Consider the following 17,957-nt stretch of genomic DNA (forward strand, 5'->3'; position numbering starts at 1 on the left):
CCTAATCTGACAGAACATGATGGATTTAGCGGACATCTTCTTACACCCAGGTAAGTCTTCAATTTCACACTTATAGTAGCAGTAAACGGACCTTATATACTGAAATCCAGTATTACATTTTAATTTTTATAGTATTATTAGTTTTATAGTACAGTATATGCAGCGACAAGCCTGCAGGTGTTCTGGCGACGGCCATCTTGGTACACCCCGCACTGCTCAGCGCCATACTGATAATATAGTGAAATAGACTATTTCACTAGGTTACAGTGAAATAGTCTATTTTACTATATAAGGTGAGTGTATATTACTAAAATAAGTGTGAAATTTAAGACTTTCTTGGGTGTAAGAAGATGTCCGCTGCCGCCTTCGTCTTCTGTCAGATTGGGAAACCTATTGGAACGCATAGCGGCCATGTTGGAACGCATAGAGCATGCGCAATAGGCAATGTTGTTCACAACGTCACTTCCGTTGCAGTTTCTGATGGGCAGCGATATTCTGATAGAGCACCGCACGCGCGTTTCCTATACGATATACCAGGCAGTCTCATGCGCTCATGAGTTCTGAGCATGCGCGTTAACCTTCGCTCGCCCTCACCGGCTTCCGTAGTTGCTGTGCGCTGCTGGGAGCTAAACAAAGATGGCGGCCCCCGCAGTGGGGAGTAGGGAAGTGGAGCGGGTGAGGTAAGAGCTCGGAGTGTGTTTATTAGATACAAATAAAGCGTGTATGGCAGTATGTATGAAGGGTTGGTGAGGTGGGAGAGCCATAGGAGTTATAGCAGGGTGTGTGAGGACATTAGACCGGAGAGAGCTGTCAGCCGGGTGTAGGCCCCTGCCTGTATACAGGGGTGGTGAACTCTAGAAGAAGCAGAGCAGTCTTCTTCTACACATGTATACACACAGGCTGCTTGTCATATGTAGTGGGGTGATGGAGTAGTGACCTGTAATGGTGAGTATTCTATGTGTAGAAGGCTGCTGCTTTATGTCAGCCCTGGTGCCCAAACCTTCCATTGGCACTTGTCATGCCGCCCTCCGGGCCCCTGCTGACACGGATCTGTGTTTCCCCATTGCCCTTCTCATGTCATGTGTCTCCAGTTTATTACTGTCTCTTGAAGCATGTCCCCTGTCTGACAGTCCCAGCCCCTGACACTGTCCTGCAGCATGTCTGCGGTCTCTGACCATCTCTTGTACCATGCTCGTAGTCTCTGACTATATTCTTCTGTGTGTCTGCAGTCTCTGACCATCGCTTGTACCATGCTCGTAGTCTCCGACTATATTCTGCTGTGTGTCTGCGGTCTCTGACCATCTCTTGTACCATGCTCGTAGTCTCCGACTATATTCTGCTGTGTGTCTGCGGTCTCTGACCATCTCTTGTACCATGCTCGTAGTCTGACTATATTCTTCTACATGTCTGTGGTCTCTGACCATCTCTTCTACCATGCTTGTAGTCTCTGACTATATTCTGCTGTGTGTCTGCCATCTCTGACCATCGCTTGTACCATGCTTGTAGTCTCTGACTATATTCTTCTACATGTCTGCAGTCTCTGACCATCGCTTGTACCATGCTCGTAGTCTCTACTATATTCTTCTGTGTGTCTGCAGTCTCTGACCATCTCTTGTACCATGCTCGTAGTCTCTGACTATATTCTTCTGTGTGTCTGCAGTCTCTGACCATCTCTTGTACCATGCTCGTAGTCTCTGACTATATTCTGCTGTGTGTCTGCGGTCTCTGACCATCTCTTGTACCATGCTCGTAGTCTCTGACTATATTCTTCTACATGTCTGCGGTCTCTGACCATCTCTTGTACCATGCTTGTAGTCTCTGACTGTATTCTGCTGTGTCTGGTCTGTGGTCTCTGACCATCTCTTGTACCATGCTCGTAGTCTCTGACTATATTCTTCTACATGTCTGCGGTCTCTGACCATCTCTTGTACCATGCTTGTAGTCTCTGACTGTATTCTGCTGTGTGTCTGGTCTGTGGTCTCTGACCATCTCTTGTACCATGCCTGTAGTCTCTGACTATATTCTGCTGTGTGTCTTTGGTCTCTGACCATCTCTTGTACCATGCTCGTAGTCTCTGACTATATTCTTCTGTGTGTCTGCAGTCTCTGACCATCTCTTGTACCATGCTCGTAGTCTCTGACTATATTCTTCTACATGTCTGCGGTCTCTGACCATCTCTTGTACCATGCTTGTAGTCTCTGACTGTATTCTGCTGTGTCTGGTCTGTGGTCTCTGACCATCTCTTGTACCATGCTCGTAGTCTCTGACTATATTCTTCTACATGTCTGCGGTCTCTGACCATCTCTTGTACCATGCTTGTAGTCTCTGACTGTATTCTGCTGTGTGTCTGGTCTGTGGTCTCTGACCATCTCTTGTACCATGCCTGTAGTCTCTGACTATATTCTGCTGTGTGTCTTTGGTCTCTGACCATCTCTTGTACCATGCTCGTAGTCTCTGACTATATTCTTCTACATGTCTGTGGTCTCTGACCATCTCTTCTACCATGCTTGTAGTCTCTGACTATATTCTGCTGTGTGTCTGCCGTCTCTGACCATCGCTTGTACCATGCTTGTAGTCTCTGACTATATTCTTCTACATGTCTGCAGTCTCTGACCATCGCTTGTACCATGCTTGCAGTCTCTGACTATATTCTTCTACATGTCTGCGGTCTCTGACCATCGCTTGTACCATGCTTGCAGTCTCTGACTATATTCTTCTACATGTCTGCGGTCTCTGACCATCTCTTGTACCATGCTCGTAGTCTGACTATATTCTGTAAGCAGCAGAGACGTAACTGTCAGAGCCCCGCTCTCTATGGGAGATCGGAAGAAAATGGACCGCCTGTCCATTTGATCCCATCCGTCTAGATTTCACGGGCAGGATCGGATCAGATAGCAGCGGGTGTCAGTGGACATGTCACAGCTGACATCTGCTGCCCCATAGGGTGAATAGAGCATCTGATTAGGTCCGCCTGAAAAACGGACAGGCGGACTGCATCGTAAAAACCTGTGTGAAAGGGGCCTTAGTCTTGTCATGGCATGATCTCGGTGACTGGCCTCAGGGAAGAGGAGAGATCACCAACAATGGGTGCAGAGCCTGCGCAATGATGTCACCCAGAGACTTACTATGGGGCATCCGTTGTCTGCTGTTCTTTCTTTACATTGAAGCTGCCTGCTGGGGAGATAACGTGACCGGACCAAAGCACCCTTAGATTAGGTCAGTATACACATCTTTACTTTACACCAGAGGTCCCCAACCTTCTGGCCATGGACTGTTAGGCCCCGTTCACACTGGGGCGACGCTACTTCGCCGGGCGACCTCACAGGTCGCGGCGCGCTGCTCGCCCCGCGACCTCGGAGCGGCCGGCACTTCGTCAGGCATGTGTAACTCCGAAGTGTTGCACCTATCCTTATGTGATCCTTTTGCAATAAAAAGTTCCCTCAGACTGCTGTGAAAGATCCTTGGTGTGCTGGCGAATTTGTATGTATCTGTGATAGATCCAGTGTCCAGCTGGTGATCGCTGCAGCACCCACTCATTCTTGCTGGTAGTGTGAACTCAGAGACTTTATCATTACTTTAAATGTGTTCATAGACCTTAATAAACACATGCACTGAATTAATTTTATTTTAGTTTTGAATTCTTTTTTTTTTTTTTTTTTCAGCCACAAACAAACCAGAGCTCTTCTGAAGAAGGAAAAGCGAAAGAAGAAAAGACAAGCTCTTGCTAAATTAAGAGAAGCAGGTTTGTCATTTGAAAGCTTTGTACTTCTAACGAAAGTGAGAATTTCCACTAATTAAAGCAGAACTAAAGTATAAAATGACTGAACTGTAAGCAGGCAGAATCTTTATTGCAGAAGTGACATGCACAGGATTTCCAGGTTAAACCGAACTAGGGACTGGTAAGCTGTAACGTATCACATTTTTAATTCTTGGATTTAGATATCCTTTAACCACTTCCCTACTGGCCTACTGCTGGATGACGTCCGCAAGGTGGCTCAGTTATCCTGACTGGGCATCATATGATGTCCAGTAGGACAAGCTGCTCGGGCGTGCAGAGCAGCAATCGGTTGTGTGTCGCTGTGAAACACCGAATCTCCGATCTTGGTAAAGAGCTTATGACATTGGTCACAGCTGATCGCATGCTGAAGAGCCTATCACAGCGGTTACCAGGAAGTGCCGGTAATCGGCTTTACTCCATTCGCACTGACGATGCGCGAGCAGAGGAAATCCGATCGGCGGCTCTCCTGACTGAGGGAGTTCTGCGCTAATAATCAGCACATTGATTATCAGCGCAGCCTCCATCAGAGGTGCCAATCACAGATATTGATAAGTGTCCATCAGTACCTTCTCATCGGTGCTGCCTATCAATTACATCTATCAGTGCCCATGAATGCCTCCTCATCAGTGTGTCCTCATCACTGCCCATCAGTGCCTGTCAGGGCGAAAACAAAATTTTATAACAAACAAAAAAAAAGTTTTCATTTTCAAGCATTTCAGTCTTTTTTTAATTTGTTTAGCAAAAAATAAAAAACCCACTGGGTGATTAAATACCACCAAAAGAAAGCTCTATTTGTGGGGGGCAAAAATTATAAAAATGTATTTTGGGTGCAGCATTGCATGACCGTGCAGTAGTCATTCAAAGTGTGACAGGGCTGAAGGCTAAAAACTGGTCTGGGAAGGGGGGTGAAAGTGCCACGTATTGAAGCTGTTAAAGTATAACGAAGTAAAACTTTTTTTCCCTAGTCATCTTCCAGGACTGCTTTGAGAGGCTCCTCCCTCCTAGCACAGGAAACACAATCCACATTAGTTTAAATACAGATGAGCGACAGAGACCCTCGGTAATTCGTGTTTCCTCTGCCAGACAGGATCACTTTAAGAGAAAACTTCATGCTGTCAGGCCTCTGTGCTAGGTGGCAGGAGCCTCCTGGCCTTTCCTAAACTGGGGCAGTGTCCCTGTAGAGTGCAGCTGGGGAATTTGGGGCCCCCTGGTACCTTTAAGATGCAAGGGGGGGGGGGTGGAGGGACCCCAGGGGAAGTTCCCAAAAAGAAATGTGCCTTGTGCAAATAAAAGTTGTCATCCACTTGGAAAAAAGTGCTTTGCCAAGACTTCATTGAGGCTCTAACTAAAAAAATAAACTAGCTGTATGTTTAAAAAATTGCTAGACACCATGAATACAGAAATGGTTAAAACGTTCAAGTAATTTAGATCTTCTCTGTAACAGTCGGGTCGTTCGGACGCATCTCAGCCCAGTACTTCATATGCTAGCACAGCACCTCAGGCCCATGTATCTGCACCGGTCATAGAAGAACAGCTGGAGGACAACTCCAGTGAAGATTCTAGTGTGGAAAAAGGGGGAAGAAAAAGCAAGTCGGGTGCAAAAATTTCTGTTCCCCAAAAGATTTACTGAAGATTATATACAATACTTTGGAGTTAGAAGAAAAAAATAGTCAAAGTTTGTCAGTACATGATAAACTCTGTGCAAGTTTACAATCAAAACAGGCAAGAATGTTCCCCGTTAACACGCTGCATTTAAAGATACCATACCGCAGGAGTGGAGGAAGACAGAAAAAGTCTTCCCCCCCCCCCCCCCCAGAAATTTGAAAAGGTTTCCTTTTAAAGAAGATGCGGTGCTGTGGGAAAAATGTCCAAAGCTGGATGCAGCTCTGTCCAAAGTAGCCAGAAAATCTGACCTATATTTTGAAGACGCAGGGACGCTTAAAGATGCCATGAATAGAAAGGCGCAAGGTTATTTAAAGGAGGTGTGGGATGCTGGTGCACAAAAGTGTTGTGTATAAAAAGTTAAAGATGGACACGATTTTCACATTAAGAGAGCGGTTATTCAGAGAAGCTTTCATGGGGACGATCGATCTGAAAGTTGCATAACTGCATATTCTGATCAGAGGCTGCTCCAAACCCATCCTCAGGTTTTCGGTGAAAGGACCAGGCCAGACAATCTGTGCTCAATTTACCGCCCTCATGTTCGGATTGGCATCTGCTCCCAGGATCTTCATGAAGGTCCTGGCAGAAGCCTTACAGGGGTTGAGGACCTCTGGTATCCTGATATTACCCTACCCGGACAATCTGCTGGTATTCGCAGTCATCCACGGAGCTGGAGAAAAACTTAACCTACACAATAAACCACTGGGGTGGATTGTAAACTCCGAAAAATCGAGTTTGCAACCATCGCAAAAAGTTTGTCTTCCTAGGTTACATACTGGACTCAGTGGAAGCAAAAATATATATTTACCAGAAGAGAAGAAATATCTATTGAAGACAGAAACCTCCAATCTCCTACTGAGACAGGCGGTATCCATCAGGGAAATGATGAGGCTTTTGGGCCCGATGACGGCATCTATCCCAGCAATCTACTGGGCTCAAGCACACATGAGAATACTGCAGAATTTCTCCCTGTCAGTGTGAAACAGGCAACAGGGTACCTTGAACGACCAAGTACCCTGCCAGATCAAGTAAAAGAGTCTTTGCATTGGTGACTGCAGGAAGACAACTTGTCGAAAGGGAGATCTTGGACGCAGGAAAATCAAGTCTGGATAACTGGTGCGAGTGCGTTGGGTTGGGGAGCCCACATGGAACATCTAGCTACACAGGGAAAATGGGAGAGATCAGAGGGCGCCTACTCTTCCAATGTAAGGGTACTAAAGGCAGTATGGAAAGCTCTTCTCTCTTTTGGACCCAACATAAAAGGAAGACATATATTGGTTCTATTGGACAATGTGGAAGCAGTGTCCTACATAAACAAAGAAGAAGGTATGCGGGCCTCCTCCCTCATGGAGGTGGCAAAACTGATCCTTACATGGGTGGAAGCCATTCACCTCAAGGAGTAGCTAAATTCTCAGGCCGATTTGTCATACGGAATGGAGCTTGAACCAGGAAGTGTTCGAGGCAATCTCGGAGATGGGGGGGGGTCGTCCTCTATCAGACCTGTTCGCGCCTCATTCAGACATGTGAAAGTGGAAACTTTTTTTTCTCAATTTACAATGACCCTCGCAGTCTGAGTCCGGATACTTTTGCATTTTCATTGGCAGAGGATCTCTTGTACGCTTTCCCTCCGTTCAGGCTCATACCAAAGGTGATTCTGAAAGTAAAATCCCCAAGAGCGAAAAATTCTGATAGCTTTAGCTTGGCCAAAAAGGTCATGGTTTGCCGCTCTACAGAAACTGTCAATAGCAACACCCTGGAGGCTTCCAGAGAGGATTGATTTACTAGAGAGTTATACCACCCACAGGTGAGCAGTCTTTTTCTCTGATGGCTTGGCTTTTGAGCGGCACCTGTTTAAAAAAAAAAAAAACAAAACAAAAAAAACATGGTATTGTCAGAAGGGGTGAAGGGACAATAACAGGATTTCTGGACCGATTATTCTGGCTGTATTATTCTGGCTGTTAGCCCCCAATACTTTGAGAGTTCAGGTGGCAGCATTGTCTAGTTTTCTAGTTATCAGATTGGAAGAACATATTCTGTTAAGGAGATTCATCAAGGCCGTCTCAAGAAGTAGAGCGCTGCGGCCCAATAAGTTTCCCCCATGGGATTTCTCTACGGTACTGCAGAGTTTCTCAAAACAGCCTTTTTGAGCAGTTAGAGGAAGGTATGTTAAAAATATTACCCTACAAGACAGTGCTCTTAGTGGGGCTGGTTACGGCTAGAAGAATCAGCGAACTACAAGTCATGTCAATAGCCATACTGCTCCATTCTGCCCGATGGAGTAATTCTATCTCTGGATCCGGGTTTTCTTCCTAAAGTGTTGATGGACTTTTATCCATCACAGGAAATCATTATCCCATCATTTTGTGGACAAGCTAGAAGCTCTAGGGAAGTTTTCCAAAAAATTTGATGTAAGACAGTGCTTATTATATAGTAAATGATACACACAAGGTGTACTAAGCTGCGCTCACCTTAAAGTGCAATTGTGGTAAAAAAATACCTCTAAAATTACCATATAAAGTGCATAATGACAAAATTCTCAAATATTATAAAAACATAGATGCTAAAAAGAGTGCAATTAAAAGTGCATCAAAAGTTCATAATAAGTCCCAATAGGCGAATAGATGGATAAAGGTACACTCTCCAAGGAATAAAAACTCTTTTCACATAACAAATCTTCAATCCCTTCACCATATAGGCACCCAATGTGTGAGTGTGCTTACCAGAAAGCACAGACCCCTTAATTACAGGGGGTCAGTGCAAGCAGGATAAATCAATGCGATCAGTATCCAAGCGTACAAGAACAAGCCCTCTAGAGTAGTCCAACCGCCTGTAAACCACAGAACTCCACACTCCTCCTCCTTCTTACGCTCCTCAGCGATATGTAAACAAAGGAATGGCCAGGATAGTGAAGTACGTATAAACGGTTTATTTTAAAAATAAGGTGGACACACTTACATCAAGGACATGGAAACAGGCATAAAGACTCAAGATCCGAGATTGGACTCAGGACGGTACCGCTTCCGCGTTCACTGGTCCTATCCAGACGGTCTCAAGCTTCACAGGTTGCCACTGGAGTTCTCTTCCACTCCTCCATGAAGACATCACCGAGCCGGTGGATGTTAAGAGACCTTGCGCTCCTCCACCTCCTATTTGAGGCCCCACAGATGCTCAATTGGGTTTAGGTCTGAAGACATGCTTGGCTAGTCCATCACTCATACCCTCAACTTCTTTAGCAAGGCAGTGGTCATCTGGGAGGTGTGTTTGGAGTCATTATCATGTTGGAATACTGCCCTGCGGCCCAGTCTCTGAAGGGAGGGGATCATGCACTGCTACAATATGTCACAGTACATGTTGGCATTCATGGTTCCCTTTGGTACTCCTCACCTGGTTTCCGCCACACACCCTTGACACCATCTGAACAAAATAAGTTTATCTTGGTCTCATCAGACCACAAAATATGGTTCCAGTAATCCAGTATATATGGACCTAACTAAATCTCCCCAATGGTAAAAAAAAGCCTGACCGGTTATAACCCTCCCTTATTCTATCCAAAATAAAAGAAAGTTTTGGCTTTAGTTCTATTTTAAAGAATAAGTTCACCTTCAAGAATGTTACATTTCACACATTTTAGGGTGGACCATGTAACATGATCCTGCAGCCTCTCCCTGAACACCAAATTCCTTGTGACGGCTGTACCTACTGTCAGTATGAAAAAGAGTGCGGCCGTGCGGAACTCCGCCACACGGCTGCGTCATTTACTCACAGAGCTCTGTGACAGAATAAACTACAAGTACTGACAGTCTTTGCAGCTGTCAGTTTGTAATTCTCAATGAACTATCAGGGCCCTGTTGAGCTCTCTTGTTGTTAATTAATTCTTCCTGTCTATGTGAAACTCCCTGCCCGAACCATGTAAGCTTACACTGGCAGTCTGTAGGAGTCCTGCGTTGCACTTGTGATCTTTTGATCACGGATACAATGCTTTCCAGGCTCCTACAAAAAAAAAAAAAAAATAAATTTTTGTACCTGCAAAAAGTTTGTTTATTTTATTTTTTATTTTAACGTAAATGTTTCCTTTTAAGAGCCGGTTCACACTGGGGCGACTTGTGAGGCGACTTGGTCAGCGTCGGTCGCCTGCCATAGGTTAGCACAGGACCCGTTTTAATAGGAGCAAAACATGTCGCTCCGACTTAGAAAAAGGGTCCTGCACTACTTTGGGGCGACCTGCATTGACTTCAATGATATGAAGTCCGTGCATGTCGCTCCGAGGTCGCTGTGCGCGCTGTGCACCGTGACTTCACAGGTCGCCCCAGCAAGTCGGGTCGCCTGTATGGGAACCGGCTCTAAGACCAGATCTGTGGTTGCAGTGTGTGAATTTTGACAAGTTTTTTGATAGATGAAGCAGCTTGAGCAGCCTGAACTTTGGGTCTATTTTTATCTGTTGATTTTGCTACAGATACAGGTGTGTGTGTGTATATATATATATATATATATATATATATATATATATATATATATATATATATATATTACACACACCCTTATTTTTTAGAGCGGGGAAGGATTGGATCTTCTGTGAAGAGTTTTCTTTTCTTTTTTTTTTTTTTTTGTCTGCCTCTGTCGGGTACTGGTTTTATATTTGTACCCATAAATTTGGGGGGGGGGGGGGGATTCAAAAGTTTAAAGTTGTTCCCGGAAAATTAAAAAAAATTATTTACTTAAAGCAGGACTCCAGCTTTTAGACCTATTTTTTTTTAAACCGATAAACATGATACTTTTCTGTTTTGGCAGAAGAGAAGAAAGGTCATGTCTCTGCTGAAGAGGATGAAGAGGAGGATGACCTCCAGTATGAGATTGAAAGGTCTGTCACATATCAAATTTGTGTTCTAAATTGTTTTTTTTTTGGCATTCGCTATTTGGATGAGAGTAAAATATCGTGCTAACTATTTTTGTTTTCATGATTAACAGTAAATGTGGTGTGTTAACTATAACTGTTGTGGATTGTGATATCGTTGGGCATACAGGCAGAGGTTGCATGAAGAATGGCTTCTTCGAGAGCAGAAATCTCAAGAAGAATTCAGAGTGAAAAAAGAAAAGGAGGAAGCAGCCAGGAAACGGGACGAAGAGGAGGTACATAATAACTTTTTAATGATTTTCGTTTTTGGCCAATATGGTATAGAGCATGGGTGTCCAACCTTTTGGCTTCTCTGGGCCACATTGAGTGTAGAGAAATTTTCTCGGGCCGCATATAAAATATATACTATAGTTAAGGTAAATAAGTAACAAAATACCCCCCCCCCCCGCACTAATTTAACACAACTAGAGGATGATCAAATGAAATGGAATCAGTATACGGAGGTTTACTTCTTCTGAGAGATATTAAAGGAACACTCTAACCACCATGACTACTTCATTGATTTTGAAGTGGTCATGGTGGTAGGAGTCAGAAACACTGCAAATGCTCACTTCCCCCCCCCCCCCCCCCCTCCGCCCTCCGAGGCAGCCTCTGCCTATCGTTAGTTGGAAGCCGCTGTGGCCATGCCCCCGACCCGACTTCCTTCCTCCCCAGCAAAAAAAAAATTGTCAGGGGGCAGTGGGCAGCATTGCCTGGGGTTCTGGGCCGCAGGTTGGACATGCCTGGTATAGAGCAACCTAACTTTAAAGTACAAAAGAAAGTGTGAGGTGTAACATCCATGTTGTCAGATCATCGTGCCTTTACAGCCTGTTCACATCACATACACTGAGCTCCATTGGCCTTTGTTGCTGAATGCAGACAAAGCGCAATGAAAACTGATTGTTTCCATTAAGCTCTGTTAAGTTGTGATGTGTGCAGTGGATGAAATTTAAACATGTTGCCTTCAAATGCAACACATTTTATTTTGACACAGCGTGCTGCAACACATGTTCGGGAAAATTAAAATAATTTATTTTTGCTTCGGTTTTTAACAATTTAAAAAAAACCTGCAATGCAACCCATTGAAAAAATGCACATCAGTGCAATGTGTTGAAAAACCGATGTGAACGTACAGTATATTCCCAAAAGTATTGTGACGCCTGCCTTTACACGCTCATGAACTTTAGGGCATCCCAGTCTTAGTCCATAGGGTTCAATATTGAGTTGGTCCACCCTTTGCTGCTATAACAGCTTCAACTCTTCTGGGAAGGCTGTCCACAAGGTTTAGGAGTGTGTCTATGGAATGTTTGACCATTCTTCCAGAAGCGCATTTGTGAGGTCAAGCACTGATGTTGGAGAGATGGCCTGGATCATAGTCTGCACTCTAAATCATCCCAAAGGTGTTCTATCGGGTTGAGGTCAGGATTCTGTGCAGGCCAGTTAAGTTCCTCCACCCCAAACTCACTCATCCATGTCTTTATGGACCTTGCTTTGTGCACCGTTGCGCAGTCATGTTGGAACAGGAAGGGCCATCCCCAAACTGTTCCTATTTAGTTGGGAGCATGAAATTTGTGCAAAATGTCTTGGTATGCTGATGCCTTAAGAGTTCCCTTCCCTGGAACTAAGGGGCCAAGCCCAACCCCTGAAACACAACCCAACACCATAATCCCCCCCCCCCCCCACCATATGTTTTGGACCAGTGCAGAAAGCAAGGTCCATAAAGACATGGATGAGTGGGGTGGAGGAACTTAACTGGCCTGCACAGTCCTGACCTTAACCCTATAGAGCACCTTTGGGATGAATTGGAGCCCAGACTGCGAGCCAGATGTTCTCTCCAACACCATTAAAAATGTCTATCCTGCATATTTGTTTGAACTAAGCAGCAAGTAATGGTGAGGATGAAAGCTTTAAAGCAGCAGTTCTTTATTTTCTTAAAAATCTTCACAAATTCCCTTTAAAAACATAAGCTGTGTATGGAAGGTAAAACAAATGCTGTTTTTTTCCCTATGCAAACCAAATAAAAACAGTGAAATCATGCCCAAGGCCATGACCAGGCATGTTGAACAAAATGTTCATATGATGTGATTCTAATACGTACATGGGAGTTGCTTCTGTGTACAATGTTCCTATTTATGATACCACTTCATTATGCATGATGTCATTGCAGTGTGGCTCATCGTGCAGTTTTCCTGATTAAGACCCAGAAGCTTATTTTAACAATGTAATTTAGATGTGAGTCTTACTGCAGTCATTTTTGGTTCAGTGTAAATAATGATGTTTGTATTTCCCATAGAGACGGATGATAGAGGAATGGAGAGAACAGGAGATGAAAGAGAGAGCAGAAGCTCCAGAAGAAGTGAAGAAGAGAGAAAGAGAGGTGATTCCTGCACTAGGAGGATAAAAATACTTATATCCTGCTTCAGCTCTAGTCAGATGTCTGTTGTATCCTAAATGAACACCCAGAACACGTCTCTAAGAAGTGCCTTGGATAACTTGTGTTGTCCCGAACGACTATCCAGTATCTTTTGCGCATCCATACTGCACTGAGACCGATAGACGATGTGGTTGCCAAGGCTCATAGCTCTCCAGCAGCCTTAAAGCAGGGATTTATAGCAGCTAAACCTTTCTATTGGTATTTTCTCCAGTTACATGTAAATAAATACAGTGGTGCTCTTCTAGATTGCTGCAATGATTGTGTATGCAGCTTTGATTCTTTGATGTGCCCCAAAGATTAGCAGCTTCTTAGGAGAGTAGGATAGCTTACTAAAGGTGATTCTGTAGCTAGCTGGGCCACCGCAGAAATTGCTGCTGCATCAACCTTGAGCTGACTGAAGTTCACTTATTCTTAGAAAAAATAAAATTTAAGGGAGATTCTGTAGTTGAAACCAATCTCTGCTACAAAACTGCTTGTGTAAAATAGCCTTTAAACAAGCTGAGAAGATTCTACCTGATAATTCTTATGTCTTCTACAACCTGACACTTTCCAACTGAGGTGGAACAACAAACCTCAGCTCTGCCAGTCAGTATGTGTTGGTATTAATGACCGTATATCTAACAATAGGTATTTAAAGGGGTTTTGTACTCTTTTTGGAAAAGTTTTACTTTTTGTTGCTGGTTGATGTTAGGGAGAAGGATTCACTTTAGTGCACAAAAAAGCCCATTTGAATTCCCCTAATGTATTATTAAAATGCAGACTTTCTTTAAAGTAAACCTTTTATGGGGGAAATTGATCGGCCTGACATATTAACCTTGGCTAGTTCCTGCTAATAAAGCATCTTGTTAGCAGGCAAAGGGGCATACACTTTGTATTATGGGGGTGTAAGGTGGTGTCAGAATGTTCTACTACAGACAAAATTACCAAATACACCAGGTTTTTGGATTCCTGGGAAGCTACTGAGTAGGTTTCACAATAAAAGTATTTTTTGTTACTTTGCTGCGCCTGGTTTTGTGCAAAACCTTTTCCAATGACTGATCTTTATAGTCAGTGAATAAAATAATTGCATTATGTTTAGTCGACTGTTGATATAGTGACCAATATATATATATATATATTAGTGCCTTGAAAAAAGTGTTCATAGCCCTTGAAATTCTCCAAATTTTTTCATATTACAACCAAAAACGAAAATATATTTATTTGGCATTTTATGTGATAGACCAACACAAAGTGGCACATAATTGTAAAGTGGAAGGAAAATGATAAATGTTGTTGAAAATCTTTTACAATTATCTGAAAAGTGTGGCATTCATTTGTATTAAGCCCCCTCTATTCTGATACCCGTAACTAAAATCTAGTGGAACCAATTGCCTTTAAAAGTCACCTAATTAGTAAATAGAGTCCACCTGTGTGGAATTTAATCTCAGTATAAATACAGCTTTTCTGTAAAGCCCTCGGAGGTTTGTTAAAAAAACCTTAGTGAACATACAGTTTTTTTATGAAGGCCAAGGAACACACCAGACAGGTCAGGGATAAAGTTGTGGAGAAGTTTTTAAAGCAGGGTTAGTTTATATTAAAAAAAAAATATATATCCTAAGCTTTGAGCATCTCACAGAGCACTGTTCAATCCATTATCTGAAAATGGAAAGAGTATGGCACAACTGCAAACCTATCAAGACATGGCCGTCTACCTAAACTGACAGGCCGGGCAAGGAGAGCATTAATAAGAGAAGCAGCCAAGAGGCCCATGGTAACTCTGGAGGAGCTGCAGAGATCCACAGTTCAGGGGGTAGAATCTGTCCACAGGACAAATCTGGCCTTTATGGAAGAGTGGAAAGAAGAAAGCCACTGTTGAAAGTAAGCCGAAAGAAGTCTCATTTGCAGTTTGCGAGAAGCCATGTGGGGTAGCCTGCGAGAATCCTGTGGAAGAAGGTGCCCTTGTCATATGAGACCAAAATTGAACTTTTTGGTCTAAAAGCAAACGCTATGTGTGGCAGAAAACTAACACTGCACGTCACCCTGAGCACACCATCCCCACCATTCTTCAGCAGGGGCAGGGAAGCTGGTAAGAGTTGATGGGAAGATGAATGGAGCCAAATACAGGGCGATCTTAGAAGAAAACATGTTAGAGTCTGCAAAAGACTTACGACTGGGGCAGGGGTTCAATTTCCAGCAGGACAATGACCCCAAACATACAGCCAAGGCTACAATGGAATGGTTTAGTGCAAAGCATATTCATGTTAGAATGACCCAGTCAAAGTCCAGACCTAAATCCAATTGAGAATCTGTGGCAAGACTTGAAAATTGGTGTTCAGATGCTCTCCATCCAATCTGACAGCTTGAACTAAGAAGAATGGGCAAAAATGTCACTCTATAGATGTGGAAAGCTGGGAGAGACCTACCCAAAAAGACTTGGAGCTGTAATTGCAGTGAAAGGTGATTCTACAAAGTATGGACTCTCGGGGGCCTGAATACAAATGCATGTCACACTTTTCAGATATTTATTTGTAAAACATTTTTCCACTTCACAATTATGTGCCACTTTGTGTTGGTCGATCACAAAAAATCTGATTTAAAATACATTTACATTTTTGGTTGTAACAAGGCAATGTGGAAAATTTTAAGGGGTATAAAGAATACTTTTTCAAGGCACTGTAAATCTATTATTAAAACATTATCTTTGATACATGATCCTGTATTGCAAGGCAACATAGTTCATCATGTTTGAAAAAATGATTCCTTAACCTTATTTTCACATGCTAAGCCTACCAAGCCTCACTGCACCGAGATGTATCTTTTTATCAGAAAGTATCTGAGATATTCCAATAAAATGTTTATCACTTTAAGTAATATAAAATGTTTGCATATAGACTTGTTTCCACATGCCAAAAAGAGCAGCCTGTAAGTATATAATATAGGTTTAGATTTTGATCTATAGTTGCCCAAACATTTACTTTTTTTTTTTTTTTTTTTTTTTAAGACATACATTTGAAAAAAATAAATTTTACTTCAATGTGTAATTTTAAAAATTGTGCTTTAAAATACTTACTTCTCTCTTTAGTTTGCAATTGTATTTGTTTACAAAGCAGTAATATTTTCTCTAAACACGTACAGACTCTGCTTCCTTATTAGTAGTGCTACAGTACTGTACAGTGTTTAATCCTCTGTTCCCAATCTGAATCTATCTGACTCTTTCCATTTTATTATAATTGTGTCATGCACCCTCGGCTTCATTGTACTGTGAGCTCGGAACTGTTATGAAGGACCTCCAGGGTGTTTGCCCATGGCAGTTGGGGCTCCGATTGGTGTTTTACATTGCTATTTCAGAATAACTGGAGGCTTGCATATTTAGAATGAATAAAAGGCGTGCATATTTTGTGTCTGTAAAGAGACTCTGTTGGGCTGCATTAAGACAAACCCAGTCTGTCACTTGCTCCAGATTCGCTTTTATATATCTTCAGTTTACAGATGGACACAATACAGTGTAAAATTCTTTGGCTAACTGTGGAATGAGAAAATATTTGGGCATATATATTTTGCTTAATTCCATGCTACATTTTAAGTTTTCACTAGGGTGTATCTCCAGAACTCTGAGGCATACTGGCATATTGGTGTAGAAGTTGGTTTCTTGGACATATAGGCATTGCTGTACACTTTAGATGGGAAACACAAAATGTATATATGGATGTACCCAGCAATTCGTTTTTATATTTTATTTAGCACAAAACCTTTTTAAAGCATGGTAAATGTTGGGGACACAACTCTGCACTTATTATATTTTTTTCTTTTTATTGAATCCCAGTGGCATAAAGGCTAACTATACTTGCAAAAGAGTTCTGAAGGAGCTACAGTATCTCACAAAAGTGAGTACACCCCTCGCATATTTGTAAAGATTTATTATTTTCATGTGATAACACTGAAGAAATGACACTTTGCTATAATGTAAAGTAGTGAGTCTACAGCTTGTATAACAGTGTAAATTTGCTGTCCCCTTAAAATCATCACACAGCTATTAATGTCTAAACCACTGGCAACAAAAATTAGTGAAAATGTTCCAAACTGGGCCCAATTAGCTATTTTCCCTCCCATTTTCCCACCCCTGTGTCATGTGACTCGTCAGTGTTGCAAGGTCTCAGGTGTAAATAGGGAGCAGGTGTGTTAAATTTGGTGTCATCACTCTCACTTTTTCATGCTGGTCACTGGAAGTTCAACATGGCACCTCATGGCAAAGAACTCTGAGGATTTGAAAAAAAAAGAATTGTTGATCTACATAAAGATGGCCTAGGCTATAAGAAAATTGCAGAGACCCTGAAACTGAGCTGCAGCACGGTGGCCAAGACCATACAGCGGTTTAACAGGACAGGCCTCGCCATGGTCGACCAAAGCAGTTGAGTGCATGTGCTCCGTGTCATATCCAGAGGTTGTCTTTGGGAAATAGACATATTGCATCAAATTGGTCTGCGTGGCTCACGTCCCAGAAGGAAGCCTCTTCTAAAGATGATGCACAAGAAAGCCCGCAAACAGTTTGCTGAAGACAAACAGACTAAGGGAATAGATTACCAGAACCATGTCCTGTGGTTTGATTAGAACAAGATAAACTTATTTGATTCAGATAGTGTCAAGTGTGTGTGGCGGCAACCAGGTGAGGAGTACAAAGACAAGTGTGTCTTGCCTACAGTCAAGCATGGTGGTGGGAGTGTCATGGTCTGGGGCTGCATGATTGCTGCCGGCACTGGGGAGCTACAGTTCATTGAGGGAACCATGAATGCCAACATGTACTGTGACATACCGAAGCAGAGCATGATCCCCCTCCCTTCAGAGACTGTGCCGCAGGGCAGTATTCTAACCTAGCGGCACTGCCTTGCTAAAGAAGCTGAGGGTAAAGGTGATGGACTGGCCAAGCATGTCTCCAGACCTAAACCCTATTGAGCATCTGTGGGGCATTCTCAAACAGAAGGTGGAGGAGCGCAAGGTCTCTAACCTCCACCAGCTCTGTAATGTCATCATGGAGGAGTAGAAGAGGACTCCAGTGGCAACCTGTGAAGCTCACGTGAACTCCATGCCCAAGAGGGTTAAGGCAGTGCTGGGAAATAATGGTGGCCACACAAAATTTTGACACTTTGGACTTAATTTGGACATTTTCACTTAGGAGTGTACTCACTTTTGTTGCCAGCGGTTTAGACATTAATGGC

The 17,957-nt window shown here is 43.0% G+C and overlaps 1 protein-coding gene across 1 annotated transcript in view; it reads left to right on the forward strand.

Annotated features, from left to right (window-relative positions):
* Positions 1-577: 577 nt before the first annotated feature.
* The window catches only part of ZRSR2 (zinc finger CCCH-type, RNA binding motif and serine/arginine rich 2), a 61,975-nt gene continuing 44,595 nt past the window's right edge, over positions 578-17,957 (forward strand). The window contains exons 1-5 of the mRNA XM_082246526.1: positions 578-680; positions 3,663-3,742; positions 10,229-10,298; positions 10,462-10,567; positions 12,625-12,708. Of these exons, the coding sequence (XP_082102652.1) occupies positions 637-680; positions 3,663-3,742; positions 10,229-10,298; positions 10,462-10,567; positions 12,625-12,708 (384 nt within the window). The 5' untranslated portion in view covers positions 578-636. The remainder of the gene's footprint in view (positions 681-3,662; positions 3,743-10,228; positions 10,299-10,461; positions 10,568-12,624; positions 12,709-17,957) is intronic.

Source organism: Pelophylax lessonae (assembly GCF_965119305.1).
Source record: "Pelophylax lessonae genome assembly, chromosome: 2".
Taxonomy (NCBI): domain Eukaryota; kingdom Metazoa; phylum Chordata; class Amphibia; order Anura; family Ranidae; genus Pelophylax; species Pelophylax lessonae.